General features: G+C 54.2%; 1 protein-coding gene across 4 annotated transcripts in view; it reads left to right on the top strand.

Annotated features, from left to right (window-relative positions):
* The window catches only part of LOC136566045 (microtubule-actin cross-linking factor 1-like), a 141,660-nt gene that overhangs the window by 65,065 nt on the left and 58,806 nt on the right, over positions 1 to 17,789 (top strand). For 3 of the 4 annotated variants that reach the window (XM_066564992.1, XM_066564993.1, XM_066564994.1), the window contains exons 32-42: positions 9,620 to 9,763; positions 9,849 to 10,082; positions 10,604 to 10,819; positions 11,284 to 11,799; positions 12,096 to 12,272; positions 12,726 to 12,849; positions 13,147 to 13,355; positions 14,110 to 14,427; positions 15,504 to 15,670; positions 16,763 to 16,919; positions 17,564 to 17,681. In XM_066564992.1, coding sequence (XP_066421089.1) covers positions 9,620 to 9,763; positions 9,849 to 10,082; positions 10,604 to 10,819; positions 11,284 to 11,799; positions 12,096 to 12,272; positions 12,726 to 12,849; positions 13,147 to 13,355; positions 14,110 to 14,427; positions 15,504 to 15,670; positions 16,763 to 16,919; positions 17,564 to 17,681 — 2,380 coding nt within the window. Of the gene's footprint in view, positions 1 to 206; positions 5,463 to 5,961; positions 6,112 to 6,450; positions 6,667 to 6,748; positions 6,899 to 8,086; positions 8,321 to 9,619; positions 9,764 to 9,848; positions 10,083 to 10,603; positions 10,820 to 11,283; positions 11,800 to 12,095; positions 12,273 to 12,725; positions 12,850 to 13,146; positions 13,356 to 14,109; positions 14,428 to 15,503; positions 15,671 to 16,762; positions 16,920 to 17,563; positions 17,682 to 17,789 lie in introns of all 4 variants that reach the window. The other variant, XM_066564996.1, reaches the window with a different exon arrangement.

Genomic DNA, 17,789 nt, shown 5'->3' with positions numbered 1-17,789 from the left:
TATTGGAAGCATCTTGGTGCTGCCCTGGTGATGGACTAGATTTCAAACACTTTAGGACTTTCTAGCCTGTTTGGGGATTTTAAGTTTTTTTTTGTTTTGTTTTATTTTGTTTTGTTTTTTTAACTGAGACCTCCCTGAAACTCATGCAGTGAGTGCTGGAAATGCTGGATTCTGATTTAATTCTTTTCCTTCTCTTTCTCTTCTAGGGCAGCGAAGCCGTGGCAGGAGTGATCGATCTTGGCACGGTAGAAATATTCCCTGTCTTTGGTGCCATGCAGAGAGGTCTTATAGATCAGGACACAGGCCTGGTCCTCCTGGAGGCCCAGGTGATCTCCTCTGACTTAGTTGTCCCAGAGACCAGTGAGAAACTCTCCTTGGAGAAAGCTCTGGCAAGAAACATCATTGATCTCAGGGCATTCCAGGTGCTGCAGGAACTGAAGGATGCTCTCCAGCAGGTGGAAGAAATCAGATGTGAAGGGAGGCAGCTCCTCCCCGTCGCTGCTGCCATAGCGGAGGGGAGGATCAGTGAGAGCGCTGGGCTGAAGATTCTTGAGGCTGAGCTCCTCACTGGGGGCTTTAGATTCCAGCAGGGCAGAATCAGCATGGAGACAGCAGAGCAAGAAAGGCTCCTTCCCCCCCAGCTTCACTCCAGGCTCCTGTCTCACCTGGAGGGTGGCAAGGATTTGATTGACCCCAACACTGCTGAGAAGATCAGTCTGCCTGAGCTCCTGGACAGGTGCATCATCCACCAAGAGACTGGGCTGAGGCTGCTCCCTGTCAAGCAGCTGGCGGGTGGGATGGTGAGCTTGAGGTCAGGCAGGGAGGTCAGCATCTTCCGTGCAGTCCAGGAGGGGCTGATAGACAGGCAGGTGACCATCAGGCTGCTGGAAGCCCACCTCTTTGCTGGTGGCATTGTTGACCCCAGGACAGGCCACAGGCTGACTGTGGATGAGGCTGTCAGGCATCATTTGATTGACCAGGATTTGGCCTGCACGCTCCTGCTCCGGCAGCTCCGGACCGGTGGGATCGTGGACACCACCATGGGAGAGAGGCTGACCATGGATGAAGCCCTAAGAAAGGGTTTGGTAGCTCCAAGGACTGCGCTGCTGGTCCTGGAATCCCTGTGGTCCTTCATGGGGCTGCTGTGGCCAGAGACGGGGGAGATCATCCCTGTTGCAGACGCCTTGGAGCAGGGGATGCTCTCCACGGAGCTGATTGAGGAGGCTCTCAGCAAGAGGCAGCTCCTCCAGGCTGTTTTTATCCCGGACGCCACAGAGGTGGTGTCCTGGCAGAAGGCAGTGGAGCAGGGCATCCTGGAGAGAGAGGTGGCGAAGGAGCTGAAGTCAACAGCCATCCCTGATGTCCTGGCCAGCGTGCAGCTCTCTGGGTCTCCAAGCAGGAGCAGGCAGGGCCAGAGCTCCCCTGGAAGGAGCCCCACGGGTCAGGAGGAGCCTCTGCTGAGGAGTGCTGAGGAAAGGCTGGCGTTCCACTTGATGACACACAGCTACATCAACATCCACGATGGCCAGAAGGTGCTCTTGGTGGATGCAGAGTTGAACAACCTCACTAAAGCTCTCATCCAAAGCCAGGAAAATGGATCCTGTGCACAGGTGTTGGAAGGCTTTGAGGAGACAGAGGCAGAGGCAGCTCTTGAGAGCAAACCTTGCAATGGTTTGGCTTTGCAGCAGCTTGAGCTTCAATTTGCTCCTTCAAAAGGTGAAAGTGAGAGGATCCTACCACCCAGAACTGCTCTGGAGAATGGAGAGGTGGTGGCGGGACCTCAAAGTCTCCTCTTGGAGGATGCAGAGGATTTCCTGCATGTGGAAGAGCAGGAGCAGATTTCCACTGAACAGGAGACCATGAGGAGTGAAACTGATACTGAATTTGGAAAAGAACAGGTGACTTTTACAACCAAGGATAAACATCAGGTAAAATTATTGATGCCAGAACCTCCCAGTGACCTTGATAGTGGATTAATCAGAGAAAAAGAGGAAATGATGATTGAGGCAGAAGAAGAGTCCAAGCCTCCTGCAGCAGATGGAGTGGAAGGTCCTGAATATCAGAAGAAGGCATTGGAAAGTGGGGCAGTGGTTGTGAAAAGTGAAATCTGCATAACAATGGGTGTTCCAGAAAGTAGAGACAGATTGAAAATGGTGGCAGAGAGGTCTCAGGGTGTGAGGGAGCCTGAACGAGAGGCAGAAGATGTGAGAGAGGTTTATTTGCTGAAGGAGGGAACAGTTGAAAATGGTGTGCTGGGAGGAGAGGAGACTGTGCGCCCTGCATGTGCGGAGGCAGCACCAGCAGAGAGGCAAAGCAAGGACATGGAAACTGTGCTGGAAGTGGAAGAAGGAGAGCAGGAAGAAGTGTTGGGTGATGAGGGCGTTGAGGAACCAGCCCCGGCGGCCCCTGAGGAGCAGGAAGCAGAGGACACTCTGGAAAAGCTCCTGATGCAGCTCCAAAGTGGTGGCATCACCCATGAGCAGACGGGCAGGACCCTGCTGCTGGATGAGGCTGTGGCCTCTGGAGTGGTGTCTGGCCACACAGCTGTGAAACTCATGGAGAGGATGAGGATGTTCAGCGGCTTCTTTGACCCTCAGGCATGTGAATCCTTGACCACTGAGGACGTGATTGAAGAAGGTCTGATGGATGAGGAGCTGCTCCAGAAGGTCCTCACGTCCGACAAAGCCATAAGTGGTGTCCTTGACCCGGGCAACAACTTTGTCTACTCCATCAAGGATGCTGCTGCTGTTGGCCTTCTGGACAAGGAGACAGCCATGAGGATCTTGGAAGGGCAGGTGGTTACTGGGGGCATTGTTGACTTGAAACGTGGCAAAAAGGTGTCAGTGACTTTGGCTTCAAATCTGGGCCTCATAGAGCCAACGAATCAGACAGAGCTGGTGAAGCTGGAGAAGGCTTCCAAGGGGAAAGGCACTGATGAGGTGACCAGGCAGAAGCTCATTAATTTGCAGGCTGAGACCAGTGGGATTGTGGATCCTGCAAGCAAACAGCCTTTGACTGTGGCAGAGTCTGTTGAAAAAGGGCTCCTGGAGAAGGAAAAAGCTTTTCAGCTCTTGACCAAGCAGGTGGCTGATGGGGGGATCATCCATCACGTGTCTGGGATGAGGCTTTCGGTGGACAATGCCATGAAACACGGTTTGATCAGTCCAGACCTGTGCAAGGAGCTCAGGAAAGCTGAAAGTGTGGTCCTGCAGGACTTTGTGCATCCAGCTACAAAGGAGAAGCTGCCCTTGCCCCAGGCAGTGTCACTGGGGCTCCTTAGCCCAGAATTCCAGAGGAAAGTGCAGGAAATCCAGGCTGAGAGTGGAAGCATCCTCGATCCAGCTTCTGGCCGGCGACTGGCGCTGAGTCAGGCGGTGCAGGAGGGCCTGGTGCCCCAGCAGGTGGTGGAGAAAGCCCTGTCATCTCCAGAAATGAGAGAAGGCATCGTAGACCCCGAGACCTGCAAGATCACCCCCTACTCAGATTTCCTGAAGAAGTGTAAAATCGACATTGAATCCGGCCAGAGGTACCTGGAGGTCCATCCCTTCCAGGCCGTCGGGGATGAGGTGACGGGGACCAAGCTGCCGTGTGCTGAGGCGGTGAGGCTGGGCAAGGTGGACCCCCTGCCCACCCTGAGGCTGCTGCAGGCACAGGCAGACAGTGGAGGGGTGGTGGAGGGCTCTGTCAGCAAGAGGCTGTCCCTGAGGGCGGCTGTGGAGCAGGGGATGCTGGATGAGGCCATGGCCAAAGTCATCGCCACCAACCAGCTCAGGGCTGGGGGAATCGTTGATGCCCCCGGTGGGAAAAGGTTGACTGTGAAGGAAGCTGTTGGAAAGGGACTGATTAGCCAAAAATTAGCTGCTGGTCTTCGGGATGTGCGAATATCCGAGGAGAAAGTTGGCTCTGAGGTCTTCAAAGTAGAAAAATTGCAACTTTTGCAGGAAAAAACAGAAAAACTATCTCCAAAAGAGGAGGGTGTCATCCTCCCTGCCAGGTCTGATGGTGCTGAGCCCAAAGCTCATCCTAAAGCTGTGAGCTATGACACAGCTCAGAGTGCAGCTGCTGCCACTGAGAAATCCCCCAAAGCACAGACAGAAAGGAAATTAAAACCCCAGGAAGCTTCAGAGGGTGCTGTCCATCCCCAAGATGAACATCATCATCTTCATCACCCCCAGGCAAAGGCTGAGGCGACTCCAGAGCACCCCTCAGTGCTGGGGACAGTGTCCCTTCCTGAAGAGGCAGAGGTGGCAGGGGCTGTGGAAAAAGGGATCCCAAAAGGCATCTCCCAGGTGAGAGCAGCCCAGGGCAAGGAACTGAGGGAAGAAGTGGATGGAAGGACAGAGAAAGTTGAGAGACTGGGCTTGGAGAAGGAGCAGTTGGGCGCAGAGGTGCTTCACGAGGAGGAGGATGGTGAGGAGAGGAGGAGGAGGAGAGAGTTTGTAAGTGCAGAGGGAGTTGTGGCAGGTGGAGAAGGTGCAGTGGCGATTTCTGGGCAAGGAGAGAGAGTGACCAGTGTGGTCCAGGAGGCACCAGCAGCCCCAAGGGAATCTGTCAGTGTGGGCCCAGGGAAGGGAGGGATGAGTCCTGCAGGGTCTGGAGAACCCCCTGAGCTTGGTGTTCCTGTGGGAGATGAGCTTGCAGGGAAAAAAGCTGCCAAACACACAGGAAGAGAAACCCCTCACACAGAAGGTGCCATTGATCAGGAAAAAACAAGTGAAACTGAGCTAAAACCTACCCAGAAAAAGAAAAGCAAGAAAAAGAAAGCGAAGCAGGGCAGCATTCCAGGAGACAGCATTCAGCCAGAGAAACCTGCAGAGAAGCAGCTCCTTCCTTCTCTGGTTTCCCAAGAAATTCCAAGGAAAAAGGGTGAGGAGGAGCACTTTGTCTCCCGGGTGCCAGAGCCAAAACACGAATCCAGCACTGAGACTGCTGCTGGGTTGGCACAAGACACAGCCAAGCACAAGGGTGGAAAAGGGAAGAAAACAATTCCTGGGAAAGATAAAGAAACGCCCAGAGAGGTTCAGGTGCTCCCTGTGCCCCCTGAGCATGGGGAAGCTCAAGAAGTGGTGAAAGGTGTGACCGGGGATGGTCAAGATTCCTTGGTGGCCCTGAGTCTGGAGGAAAGAATGGCTGAGGCAGACATGAGGATGGAAACCACCCAGCATGTGCCCAGCACAGCCACCATGGCACAGGAGCTGCCCCAGGACTTAATTATCACAGAGGAGCCCACGGAAATTCAGGAAACCTCCTCAGTCCTGGAGCTTGGAGAGGAGAAACGGCACGAGCAAAGAGCTGAGCTCAGAGCCGACCAAGGAGGTGCCTCTGCTCCCCCAAAATCCCAAGAAGAACCCCTCCAAGAGAGGAGCAGGCAGCCAGGTCCAGGTGATCGGGGTTTGCTCTTGCCTGTGATCGTGGAGGGGGAGCTGCTGGAAACCTCGAGGGAGTCCACGAGGCCAGCCCAGGTCAGTGAATATTTTTGCTATTTAGGCAATTTTTCTGAGCTATTTGTGGACGTTTGGTGCTAAATCTGTCTGAGGTCCTCGGCACAGAGGGCAGCTGAAGCACGAGGAGTGGATGTTGCAGTATCAGCTGCAGTGGATTTGGCAAAGGAGCTGGTGATGTACAACTGGAAACACTCAGGGCTGAGTTGTGGCTCCTTTTGCTGGAGCATTACTGCTAAATGACTAACAAGTAGAACTCTTTTTTTTTTTTTTTTTGGCACTTTTGCTGCAACACCAAGAGATCTCTTGCCATTTATAAGCTTATGTTGGAAAAAGAACCATGTGTTTTATTTCTCCTGTAGTAAATCTTGTAGATAAGGCTGGCAAGTGGCGAGTCCATGAGCGGGAATGTTATTAACAAATTTCTCCTTTGGGGAAAAAAAAAAAAAGGATTTTATATAACAGTTTGTCTTCTTTTCTGCCCAAGTTTGAAGCTTTGATTTCCTGTCTGATTCTGCAGATCAAGTTCAGCAAGAAGATGTGTCTGGAGCACGACCAGAGGCTGATATCTTATCTCTCCATGCTCCGAGACATCGAGATGAGAATCAAACGTGTGCAGCCAGCAGAGCAGAATTTGGCAGCCCTGCACGACCTGAGGCAGCAAGCAGAGGTGAGTGAGGCTGGGCCAGGCTTGGCTGGTGTTAGACAGAGCTTTTCCCCCTCTCCCCAGCTTCCTGCACAGCCCTTGCACCCCTCCCTGCTTCTGGGAGTTTTGTCTCAGCTTTAATAGGCTTTTATATCAAACCTCATCCCTCCTACAACAACCTGAGCTTGGCTGACTGGAATTTTACAGCCTGGAGAGAAGGCAGGAGAGTGCTGGCAGCTGAGCAGGGCTGGAGGGTGGGATGAATTTTTCTAGGCTGAGTGTTTGGAGCTGCCTCTCCAAAGCCCCTGCTGGGTTTTGGCAGCAGGGAGGTGAAGTCACCCTCTCGTGCTGTCTTTGTCTCAGGCTCTGGGCTCTGAGCTGCAGGAGCTGAGCTTCCCAGTGAATCAGGAGCTGGATGCTGTGCAGAGGATTGTGGCCAACCCCCCTGAAGAAGTCCCTGAGCAGTTACTGAAGGCTTTGGAGAAGGATGCCAAGAACCTCCAGAAGTCTCTGAGCTCTGCAAGTGAAGTCCTGCAGTCCCGGCTGCAAAACCTTCGTGGGGCAGCAGAAGCTGAAAAGGTAGAGCTGGCAACTGCCCCCCCCTGCTGCCCCAAAAGCTCCCTAAAATTCCTCCTTTAAACGATGAATTTCTGCTTTTAAGGCTAAAATCCTGGCCCAGCACGAGGCTCTTGAGGGCAGGCTGCAGGAGCTGCTGAGCTGGGTCTCTGGCACCACGGAGGCCCTGGATGACAGAGATTTCCAGCAGGCCACCGATGGCAGCAGCTTGAGTCACTGCCTGCAGCACTACAAGGTAACCATGGCAATGCCCCTAATCCTGCAGCCTGATGAACTTGCTGCCCTCTGCACAGAGGAGAAGCTTTTAATCCTGCTTCTCTCCCAGGGTTTGCCCTTAGCTTGTGTTGCAGCAGGAGCTGCTGTGCTGGGTGTTCTCTAAAGGCATTTATTTCCACAATACACAGCCTGGTTTGGTTGTTTGAAATGCTCCTGTGCAGGGGTGTTCCTGTGGTGGCTGAGTGACCTGGGGAGATTCCTGTCAGGCTGCAGCCTCTGGGAAGCTGCTCCATCACACCTGCCCTGGTCTCCATCACCTGGATGAGCAGCCCAGTCTCCTAATCTATTTTCTAGCAATAAAGATTATTTCCAAGTTTGGTGGTGGCTGCTCCATCACACCTGCCCTGGTCTCCATCACCTGTACGAGCAGCCCAGTCTCCTAATCCATCTTCTGGCTATAAAGATTTGTTTCCAAGCTTGGTGGTGGCATCTTGGCATGGAAATCAGGGGATTGAAGGCTTTGAGAGCTGGTGGTGGCACATGGAGACCCTGTGGCCGGGTCTGGGTCATCTTCAGACCCAAGGGCAGCCCTATACACATCCAAGGAACCTCTTGGTGAGGTGCCTCCAGCACCTGGTGCAGAGGGAGGTTGGAAAATCCCTGTGGTGAGACACTCTCACCTGTGATGGTGTTCACAGGGGTCTCAGGATGAGGGAAGAGACAAGGATCTGACTCCATGTTTCAGAAGGCTTGATTTATTATTTTATGATATATATTATATTAAAACTATACTAAAAGAATAGAAGAAAGGATTTCATCAGAAGGCTGGCTAAGAATAGAAAAAGAAGGAATGATAACAAAAGCTTCTGTCTCGGACAGAGTCTGAGCCAGCTGGGCTGTGATTGGCCATTAATTAGAAACAACCACATGAGCCAATCCCAGATGCACCTGTTGCATCCCACAGCAGCAGATAACCATTGGTTACATTTTGCTCCTGAGGCCTCTCAGCTTCTCAGGAGGAACAATCCTAAGGAAAGGATTTTTCATGGAAGATGTCTGTGACACTCACCTCCATGCTGAGTGCTGTTTTGGGAGAGTTTGGTGTTTCTGGAATATATTTCATGTGGCACCTGCAGATGGGAAGCAGTGCAGCAGAACCCTGGTCATTTTTAGGGTCATTTTAGCTGTTTTTTCCTCTCCCATTCAGGAGCTGAAGGAGCCCCTGGCTGACACCAAGGCTGAGCTGGACGCCACTGCCTTCGACATCCAGTTCCTCATCTCGGAGCACGCGCAGGATTTAACCCCCCAGCAGAGCAGGCAGCTGCTGAGGCTGCTCAATGAGCTGCAGAAAGCCTTCAGGGACCTGTCAGAGCGTGTGACAGCACGGCTGGAGGTGCTGCAGCTCTGTCTCCAGCAAGTGGAGCAGACGGAGCAGGTGAAGGTTGTGAGACGTCTCCTCCTTTGCTTGCTGAAGTGCTTCCCAGCCACAGGAACAGCAGCTAAAGCACCTCCAACTTGGGATTTCCCCTGCATGCCACTCCCAGTTCAGGAGTCCTCACTGCACATCATGAGCTTCCTCTAAAAGTCTTTCTTCTTCCTACCAGACAGAAAGTTGCTTTGCTCCCAAAATGTGGAGCCCTGCCGAGGTCTGGGTAGCAGTTCTCTGCTAGATATGGAATTGTTTGGGGCTGGGTGGAGTAAACCCTGTAATTACCCCCAAAATCCCTGAGCAGAAGGGCCACCCCAGACACCCAATGTCCTATTTCCACTGCACACATCAGGCATTGCTGTCCCAGGGAAACAGCTGGCAAGGACAAAAACAAGTCCTCAGATCTCTGAGCAGCACCCAGCACTGCATGGATCCTCTCATCCAAGACAGGATTAATGTGGTTTTTTTATTAACAATTGCTCTCTGTAACTCTTGCCTGTCCTCTCTGGAGTGTGTGTGTGTATTAACCAGTTTGCTTTGCCTTTTCAGATTGAGCCCATCCTAACCCAGGAAGAACTCGCTTTGCAGCTGAAGAGCTCTTAAGAAGGCTCTTTCAATTTGCTTCTGTTGTTTTATCTTATGACTGGGAGAAACAGGCACAGTGTTTTGCACAAGTTTGTACATCACCTTGCTGAAATGCCCAGTGAAAATCTCAGAACCCTTTTATCCCCCCTGGCAGAGGGGGACAGGGGTGTCACAGGGACTCTCAGGTCACATCATGCTCAATTGCTCAAACAGGCGCTTCTGTGTTGTGCTCTGGCAGCAAAAGGAGGAGCTGGATCAGCTACAGAAACACTTTCCCTCTCCAGGGCTCCCTTTCCAATCCCAAATCATTAAAAAAAATCCCTCATTTGGGGTTTTCTGGGGCTCCACAGTGGCGCTGCCTGACCCAGGCCGTTGTTGCCTCTCATTCAATGAGTTTCTGCTGCAGTTTTAATGTTTGTAAGGTGGAATGGAAAATGCGCAGAAACTCGTGGCTGAGTTTTCCTGGGAGAGCAGTGCAGCTCCATCTTGCAGCTCAGAGAGAAACCTCCAGTGGTGACAAAGGTGCCACCAGCTTGGCAGGGACCTGAGTGTCACCTGCTGCCGGACAGGGAGCACCTGGAGAGCCACAAAGTTTTCTGTGCTGCATCCTCCCCTCCAGGAACTGCTCCAGCTGTAACCTCACCTTGCCTTTCAGCAGCGTGAGAGGAGGTGCAGGGCTGGCCCTGACTGTCCCCTGTCCCCCTGTCCCCTTTGCTGTGCCCACAGACGCTGCAGGAGCAGCAGGCAGCCCGGGCACAGAGCCTGGCCGAGCTGAGCCGCTGGCTGGGCCAGGCTGAGGACACCCTGGCAGAGCAGCAGAGAGCAGAAGGGGACCTGCCTGCCCTGCAGCAGAGGCAAAGCGATGTTAAGGTCGGCGATATTTAAATTTTGGGGGGCAGAGGTGGAGAGGTTTCACCTCGGGAGTGCCCAGGGCCTCATGAATTCACCCACGCAGGAGCTGCAGAGGAGCATGCACAGCAGAGCCGCCTCCTTTGCCGGTGTCCTGAAGAGCACGGAGCAGTTTTTGGAGGAGAACAAGGCCAAGCTGGAGCCTGGGGAGCTGGCAGCACTGCAGCAGGACCTGCAGCGTGCCAAGGAGCAGTACCAGTCCCTGCAGGAGAGGACAGAGGTGGCCCAGAAGGAGCTGGAGAGTGCTGTGAGTGCTGCAGTGCAGCAGGAGACTGAGAAGGTAACGTGCCAGGAGCTGCAGAGCCTCCAGGCTTTGCTCGAGGGGGCTGTGAGGTCCTGGGAGCCCATCTGGGTGATGCAGCACAGAGCAATTTGTGGTTCCTTGCTGGGTGTTCCCCAGGTGAGGTTTCCCCCAGATATTTCTGTCTTTAAATGTTTTGGGAGTTGCAGCCAGGGATGAGCTGGTTGTGGAGGGAATGGGGGAGGAAAAGGTCCCTTACTCTGCCTTTGGGGTGACCCCTAATGGATGAGGCTTGTCAATCACATCCCAGCCCCTTTGGGTCGTATGGGATGAGAAATTCAATGTAGCAGCGAGGCTGAGATTTTTCACAGCTTTTCTGCACCTTCCAGAGAGCCACAAAGGGTCTGGAGGTGTCTCAGGCATTTGCTGAGGCTGGGAAACTCCTCGGGTTTTTTGGTTTTTTTTCTCCTTCTGCTGATTTTTGTCTCCCTCCCCCGTGCAGCAGTTTGCTGAACCTGCAAGAACTGGGTCATTCTTATCTGGAGCCCTTGTGCTTTCAGGTGAAAGCTGCCAAAGAGCTGGAGGAGAACAGCAATAAGATCGATTCCCTTCTGAGCTGGGTGGCATCGCTGGAGCAGAAGGGAGAGCTCCCAGAGTACAGACCACACCCTGTCAGTCCAGGCACAGGGAAAAGCACTGGGGATGTCCCTGATGGCCACACTGTGGGAGCAGACAGTGCTGCTGAGAGCCTGGATGAGCACTACGAGAGGCTGAAGGTCAGCACTGACACCTTGTCCCCCCCAAAGCCTCCTGCCCCACGCCCTGTCCCTGCTGTTAGCTGGGTCTGAAGCATGGGATTCTCCATGTGGGAAGCTCAGAAAGGCCCTGCCCAGCTTCCTGCAGGAGATGCAGGATGTGTGGTGGGTGTGTGCCCACCCACAAGGTGGAATCAGGGTCCAGCAGGTGCCCGTGATGGCCACAGAAGGGCTCACTCTGTACTCCTGTAGCCCAACCTGGGACATTCCCAGTTTTCCCAACCCTGCTGATGCTTTGTCACAGAATCATGAAAATAATTGGCTTGGAAAGGACCTTGAAGATCATCCTGTTCCACTCCCACCTTCCACTAGACCAGGCTGCTCCACTCTTTCCTTAAACCCTTCCAGAGCTGGCCCAGCCACAACTGCAGAGGCGAGCAGAGCCCCTGAGCACCGAGCTTCACCTTTATCCCTGCATCTTCCAGGCCCAGCACCGGGAGCTGCTGTCCCAGCAGCAGGACGTCATCCTGGCCACGCAGGCAGCACAGGCTTTCCTGGACAAGCAGGGGCCCAGCCTGGCAGGGGAGGAGCAGGAGAGGCTGCAGGCACAGCTGGCACAGCTGCGGGAGCGGTACCCGGCGTCGCTGGCACACGCTGAGACACGGCTGAAACGGGTGCAGCTCCTCAGGGAGGAGCTCCAGAAGTTCCTGCAGGACCACGGGGAGTTCCAGGCCTGGCTGGAGCAGGCAGAGCAGGACCTGCAGGGGATGTACAAGGGGGACAGTGACCCTGACTCCCTGAGGCAGCTGCTGCGGCGCCAGGGGAGCTTTGCAGAGGATGTCATCTCCCACAAGGGTGACCTGCGCTTTGTCACCATGTCGGGGGAGAAGTTTCTGGATGGGGATGCTGGGGATGCTGAATCCCAGCTGGTGATGTCCAGGAGTGTGGTCAAGAGCAAGCTGGAGGATGCCACGCAGAGATACACCACGCTGCACTCCAAGGTATGGGAAGGGCTGTCAGCTGGGGGCTCTTTGCCTCCTAGGCAGGGAGGGATATTTGTCCCAGCTGCCAGGACATTTATAGACTGTAGGACAAGGATTGTCTTCATCAGGGCTTGGGCAATACCCTTGTCTTGCTGTGGGTCTGCATGCTACCCCTGGTAATTCATTTAACCTGTGGCAAGATTGATTTTTTTTTTTTTCAATTGCTTTTTCTTTCTTGCTGATTCCTGTTCCTTTTCCCAGGGACTGCTCAGCATTTATGTGCATCCCTGTCACCTCTCGTTGCTCCTTTGCAGTGCTCCAAGCTGGGCTCCCACCTGAACACCTTGCTGGATCACTACCAGCAGTTCCAGGAGGTGGCAGAGTCTCTCAGGACGTGGCTGCAGGAGAGTGAAGCTGCCCTGGGGAAGCTGCTCTCAGAGACAGTTTCCTCTGATCTGGCCGTGCTGCAGAAGCAGCTCGCCAGCACCAAGGTACTCTTGGGGGATCTCCTGGGAAATGCTGGAGCCTGGATGGGAATTTGGCTGCTCTGAGCAGTCAGCAGCAGGGAGACTTCACCCCTTGGTGGTTTTTTTTGCTGGTTGAGGGCAAAGATGCGCCTGCAGGTGTAGCAGGTTCTGTGCTGCAGTTCAGGTGGGGTCAGATTTCTGGGAGAGGTGCTTAGGGGCTGCAGTCACAGACACCCCAGAGGGACATAGAGAGGGACATTCCTCCCCCATGAGGGTGCCAGAGCACTGGGACAGCCCAAACCCTCTGATCCAGCTCTGCCTGCAGTGTCAAGGTAGATTTTTCCATAATTTCTTAACGATTCAGTGATGAATTGCAGAGGATCCCTCAGAGGGTGTAAAAGGAGCCCTGAGCTCCACGAGTGTGGCAATCCCACCTGGGACCCATCTCTGATTTTGGCTTGTCTTGTGTGAAAACAGCAACTGCAAGGAGACCTGGCTGAGCACCAGGTGCCAGTGGAGAAGCTCCAGAAAGCAGCTCGGACCCTGCTGGACATCCAAGGGGAGCCAGCCCCAGACCACGGCCACATCCAGGAAACAACAGGTACAGAGCAAAGCAGCTGGCAGGGAGGGCTGGGGAGAGTGGGAACGAGCCAGAGGGGGCAAAAAGAAATCACTTTTTTGGGGGAATTTGGGGGTAATCACATGGCAGTGTATCCTCAGGGCTTGCATGTGGAGAGGGATGTGGCCGCTTGTGTTGCGTCCCCCAGTCCCACTGCTGAGTTTGGGGACAGGGATTTGTCATCACTGAGAGTTTTGGGGGAGCCAAAGGTGACCCTGGCTGCTCTCTGAGCACTTGGAGCTCTGTGCCACTGGGTTTCCTCTGTGCTGAACCCTGCAGATGCCATCGTGAGCCGCTTCCAGAGCCTCTCCCAGCAGATGTCCGAGCGCTCAGACCTGCTGCAGAAATCCATTGCCCAGTCCCAGAGCGTCCAGGAGAGCCTGGAGAGCCTCCTCCAGTCCGTGGCTGAGATTGAGAAGAGCCTGGAGAAGGACCAGCCAGCTGTGCTCACCTCTGCCTCCATCCAGGACTCGCTTGCCACGAGTGTGGTAAGGCTTGGCCTGGCTCCCTCACACCAAACACCCCAGAGCAGCACCTGCACCATGCAGGGGTAACTGCTGAGTGCTGAAAGCACCAAAAAAAACCCTAAAAAGGAATATGACTAGAACTATTTTATTTTATTTTATTTTATTTTATTTTTCTTTGTTTTTCTTTATTTTATTTTTCTTTATTTTATCTTATTTTTATTTCTATTTTATTTTTATTTTATTTTTATTTTATCTTATTTTATTTTTTTAATTTTATTTTTATTTTATTATTTTTATTCTTTTATTTTTTTTTATTTTATATATTTTATATATTTTATTATTTTATTTTATTTTATTTTATTTATATAGAATCTCTGGATGGTTTGGGTGGGAAGGAACCGTAAACTCCATCTAATTCCAACGCCCTGCCATGGGCAGGGACACCTTGCACTGGACCAGCTTGCTCAGGGCCCTGTACAATCTGGCCTTAGGCATTTCCAAGGATGGGGGCAGCTCCAGCATCTCTGGGCAAACTGTCCAAGGTCACAGACTTGTTGAAAATCTCCTTTTTTCTTTGCTAACAAGACTTCAGACACGGGGAAAAGCAGAGCATGTTGGGCATGTCAGAAAGGAAAGGAAAACAGGGATACAAAACTATTTTTTCCCAACTCTGGTTGTGTCAAAGCACCTGCTGCTTCTCCCGAGGGCAGCCCAGTTAGTTCTGCTGTGGAACCTTCCTTAAAAATCCCTCTCTCTCCTCGTGTGCTCCCCACAGAAGCTGAAGCAGGACATTGCCAGGCAGAGGAGCTGCCTGGAAGCCACCAGGGAGATGGTGACGCGCTTCACCGAGGCCGCCGACAGCCCCGCGGCCTCCACGCTGCAGGACAAGCTGGCCCAGGTGACAGAACACTTTGGGAGGCTGTGCCAGCAGCAGCAGCAGCGGGAGGACGCCCTCAAGGGCCTCCTGCCCAAGGTGGAGCAGTATGAGCAGCTGTGGGAGAAGCTGCAGCAGTTCACGGAGAGCAGGACGCGGCTGTTGGCGTCCGGGAATCAGCCGGACCACGACATCGCTCACTTCTCCCAGCACATCCAGGTGAGGCCCTGGGGAGGAGCTCCACCTGCACCAGGGCTCTGAGGAAGGTCCAGGCTGGCGGGATCCAGCCCTTCCCAGCTGTGGGAAAAGGGGGGTGGTGTTTCCCAGGCTGGTTTTCCGATGGGGTCTTTTAGGATCCAGTCCAAATGTAGCAGGATTTTATCAATTAAAGACCTCCATGGGGTTAATACAGCAAAATATCCCTGTGAGGGCAGTGCAGGATGTGACAGAGGCCCTGGAGGTTTCAGAGCCAGAGAGCCTGGAGGTTTCAGAGCCAGAGAGCCTGGAGGTTTCAGAGCCAGAGAGCCTGGAGGTTTCAGAGCCAGAGAGCCTGGAGGTTTCAGAGCCAGAGAGCCTGGAGGTTTCAGAGCCACAGAGCCTGGAGGTTTCAGAGCCACAGAGCCTGGAGGTTTCAGAGCCACAGAGCCTGGAGGTTTCAGAGCCAGAGACCCTGGAGGTTTCAGAGCCATCACTCTCTGGTAGAGCTTGGGAGCTCATGGAAGTGGTTCCTGCTCTCTGCTGGTGATGTTCTTCAGCCTCCTGAGGGCTGGAGTGTTTTAATCCTGGAATGGTTTGGGTTGAAAAAGACCCTAAAGATCATCGCATTCCATGCCCCCTCTCGGGGACAGGAACACTTTCCACTAGACCAGGTTGCTCAGGGTTGCCTTGGATATTTCCAGGGGTGTTGTGGGCCATGGTGGCTGTGCAGGATTCCTCCCTCTGGCTTCCCACAAGTGTCCTGGCACAGGGGGTGCTTCATCCACTCAGAAATGCTGGAAGATGACACGAAACCAGACACCTGTGCTGTGGCAGGGGTTGATTTGCCTTGGTCTGGGGCCCCCCATCCCATCTCATCCCATCCCAGTCACCAGCACTGGGGAAAGTGGGATTTGCCCCTGCAGCTGCTCCAAGTATTTGCTGAGCTGGAGGAGCAGGTGGCAGCGAGCTGTGCCCAACATTTGGCACTGGTGCCACACGTGGCACTGCCCACAGAGCTCAGCAGGGTGTGGGAGTGCCCAGTCCATCCCCTCTGCTGCTGGGGAACGTGGCCAGCATCACCCCTTTGCTCTTGGCAGGAGCTGAACTCGGAGATGAGGCAGCACCAGGAGGACCTGGCCACCCTGGAGCACCTGGCTGAGGAGCTGAGCTCCTGTGGCTTCACCCCCAGCTCCTTCCAGCAGCAGGAGAAGCTGCAGAGCCTGAAGAAAGATTTCCTGCAGCTGCAGAAGGTGGCAAAAGACAGGTGAGCCCCAAGGAGGGGAGCTTGGGGGTGGCTTCATGGTCCGAGCAAGGCCCTGTGGAGATCTCCTTTCCAAGGAGGGGGGGCCATGAGCCAGCTCTTCCTGCCACCCTCCTCCCACGCCAGGATCCTGAGGCAGCTCTGCTCCAGCTGACGCTTTAAAAAAAGCCTTGGCTGGGGGCGTTGTGAAAAATTCCTGGTGCTGCAGCAGGAGCAGGAGCTCTGCATTTCCCAGCTCCAGCCCTGAGCATCCTGCTGGGAGGATGGGGAGCAGCAGAGCAGCCTGGAGTGCCCTGAAATGGGGGTAAAAGGGAGCTTGAGCAGGGTCAGAGCAGCAGCATCCCTGGGAGCCACCCCTCTCTGTATGCCCAAAATCCCTGCAGGATGCAGGGGAGGTGGTGGGGAAAAAGCAGATGAAATTCCCAATAATCCCCAGTAATTCAGGGCTGTGCAGGCTGCACACAGCTGTGGCCAGCAAGGATGAGCCAGAGGGGCTCATGACCCCATCCAGGGGCTGCCTTGTTCCCCCAGGATGGGCTGGATGGATGGAGCTGTGGGATGCAGGGAAGGTGGCAGATGAAACTCCCAATAATCCCCAGTAATTCAGGGCTGTGCTCACAGCTGTGGCCAGCAAGGATGGGCCAGAAGGGCTCAGAACCCCCATCCAGGGGCTGCCTTGTTCCCCCAGGATGGGCTGGATGGATGGATGGAGCTATGGCCAGGGAGGAGGAGCAGCACAGCCTGAGCTCCCCAGGGATGTAGGTGCCTGGGGGGACACGGCATGAATGAGCCCTGTCTTCCCAAAAGTGTCACTTTTGCCAGGACAAAGAGCCTGGGCAGGCTGGCAGTGGTGGTCCCATGGCTGTTGGCCACCACTGGAGTGCCCAAAAGTGCCACCAGCCAGGACTTGAGGGGGTCAGCAGCAGTGAGGGGCTGGCACTGGGTGCACCCCATTTTGTGCTGTTCCCTGGCAACATCTGATAATAATAATAATTTAAAAAAGGGCTCCTAAGGACACAACCGTGCCACATTCGGGAGGGGGTAATTACAAGGCAGAGCACGAGCTCTGACTCTCCAAAACCTTTTCACTCCCAGAGAAAAGGATGCCTCATCCTGCCAGGAGCAACTGGATGAGTTTCGGAATCTGGTTGGCGCCGTCAGGAAGTGGCTGAGGGAGACTGAAGGCAAAATTCCTCCTGCTGAGACCTCCCTGGGCACCCAGGAGCTGCAGCAGCACAGGCAGCAGATCCAGGTGGGAGCTGGAATCACACTGGGAAGGCCTTGAAATGCTGGAATGTGAAACAAACCCCAGGAAGCAGAGGCTTGCAGGTGGTCTCAGCATGCATCCAGTGGCTTGCAGAGCAGGGAGCAGTGTGAGAGATTCCTGCCTGGCTTCCTGTCACTCCCTGTGCCTGCTCTGGTTGGGATTTAGGACCTGAACTCACTGGTTTTTAATGAGTGTTTCCCATGGTGGATGTGGAAGGTGGCCTCCTGTCACCCGAGCCCCCGCTGTGCTCCAGCAGAGGGATGTGATAAATCAGGATGTGCTGGGCTTTGACTCAGCTCTGCTGAATCATCCGCAGCCCTCACACCCCTCAGCACCCAGGATTCAGCCATGCTGGGCTCTGCAGGGAGGGGGAGGAGGGATGTCCCCACAATGGTGGGAGGGAGAAGGTTTCCTTCAGCAGACCCATTAGTTGGGAAGAGCTTTTTTTGCTGTTTGGTTCCCCCCCTGGCAGAAATAGATGCGTCACACCCACTTCCCCCAGTGCAGCCATGAGCTGGTTCCCTGCCTGCTGTGTCCTGGTGTCACCACAGAGAGAGGGGACAGACAGGGAAGGAAGGGCTGTGGCCGGGCAAGTGTGGCCTCCAATCCCAAACTTGGCTTTTGAGCAGGATCTCCTGGAGGAGTGGAAGGGGAAGGGCCCCCAGGTGGAGGAGATTGGCCGCAGAGGGACCCTCCTGGAGAACCTGATCGTGGAGATCACAGCCCCCAACACCCCTCCCAAGGCAGGTGAGTTGTGGCCAGCGCTCCTGAGGACAACCCTGCTGTCAGCACTGCATCTTCTCTGAGCCTGCCTTCAGCAAAAAATGGGGTTATTTCCTCCTTATAACCAAATTC

The sequence above is a fragment of the Molothrus aeneus genome, chromosome 23 (genome assembly GCF_037042795.1).
Source record: "Molothrus aeneus isolate 106 chromosome 23, BPBGC_Maene_1.0, whole genome shotgun sequence".
Classification (NCBI taxonomy): Eukaryota; Metazoa; Chordata; class Aves; order Passeriformes; family Icteridae; genus Molothrus; species Molothrus aeneus.
The sequence above is the reverse complement of the archived record's forward strand: the minus strand, read 5'-3'. Positions and strand labels throughout refer to the sequence as shown.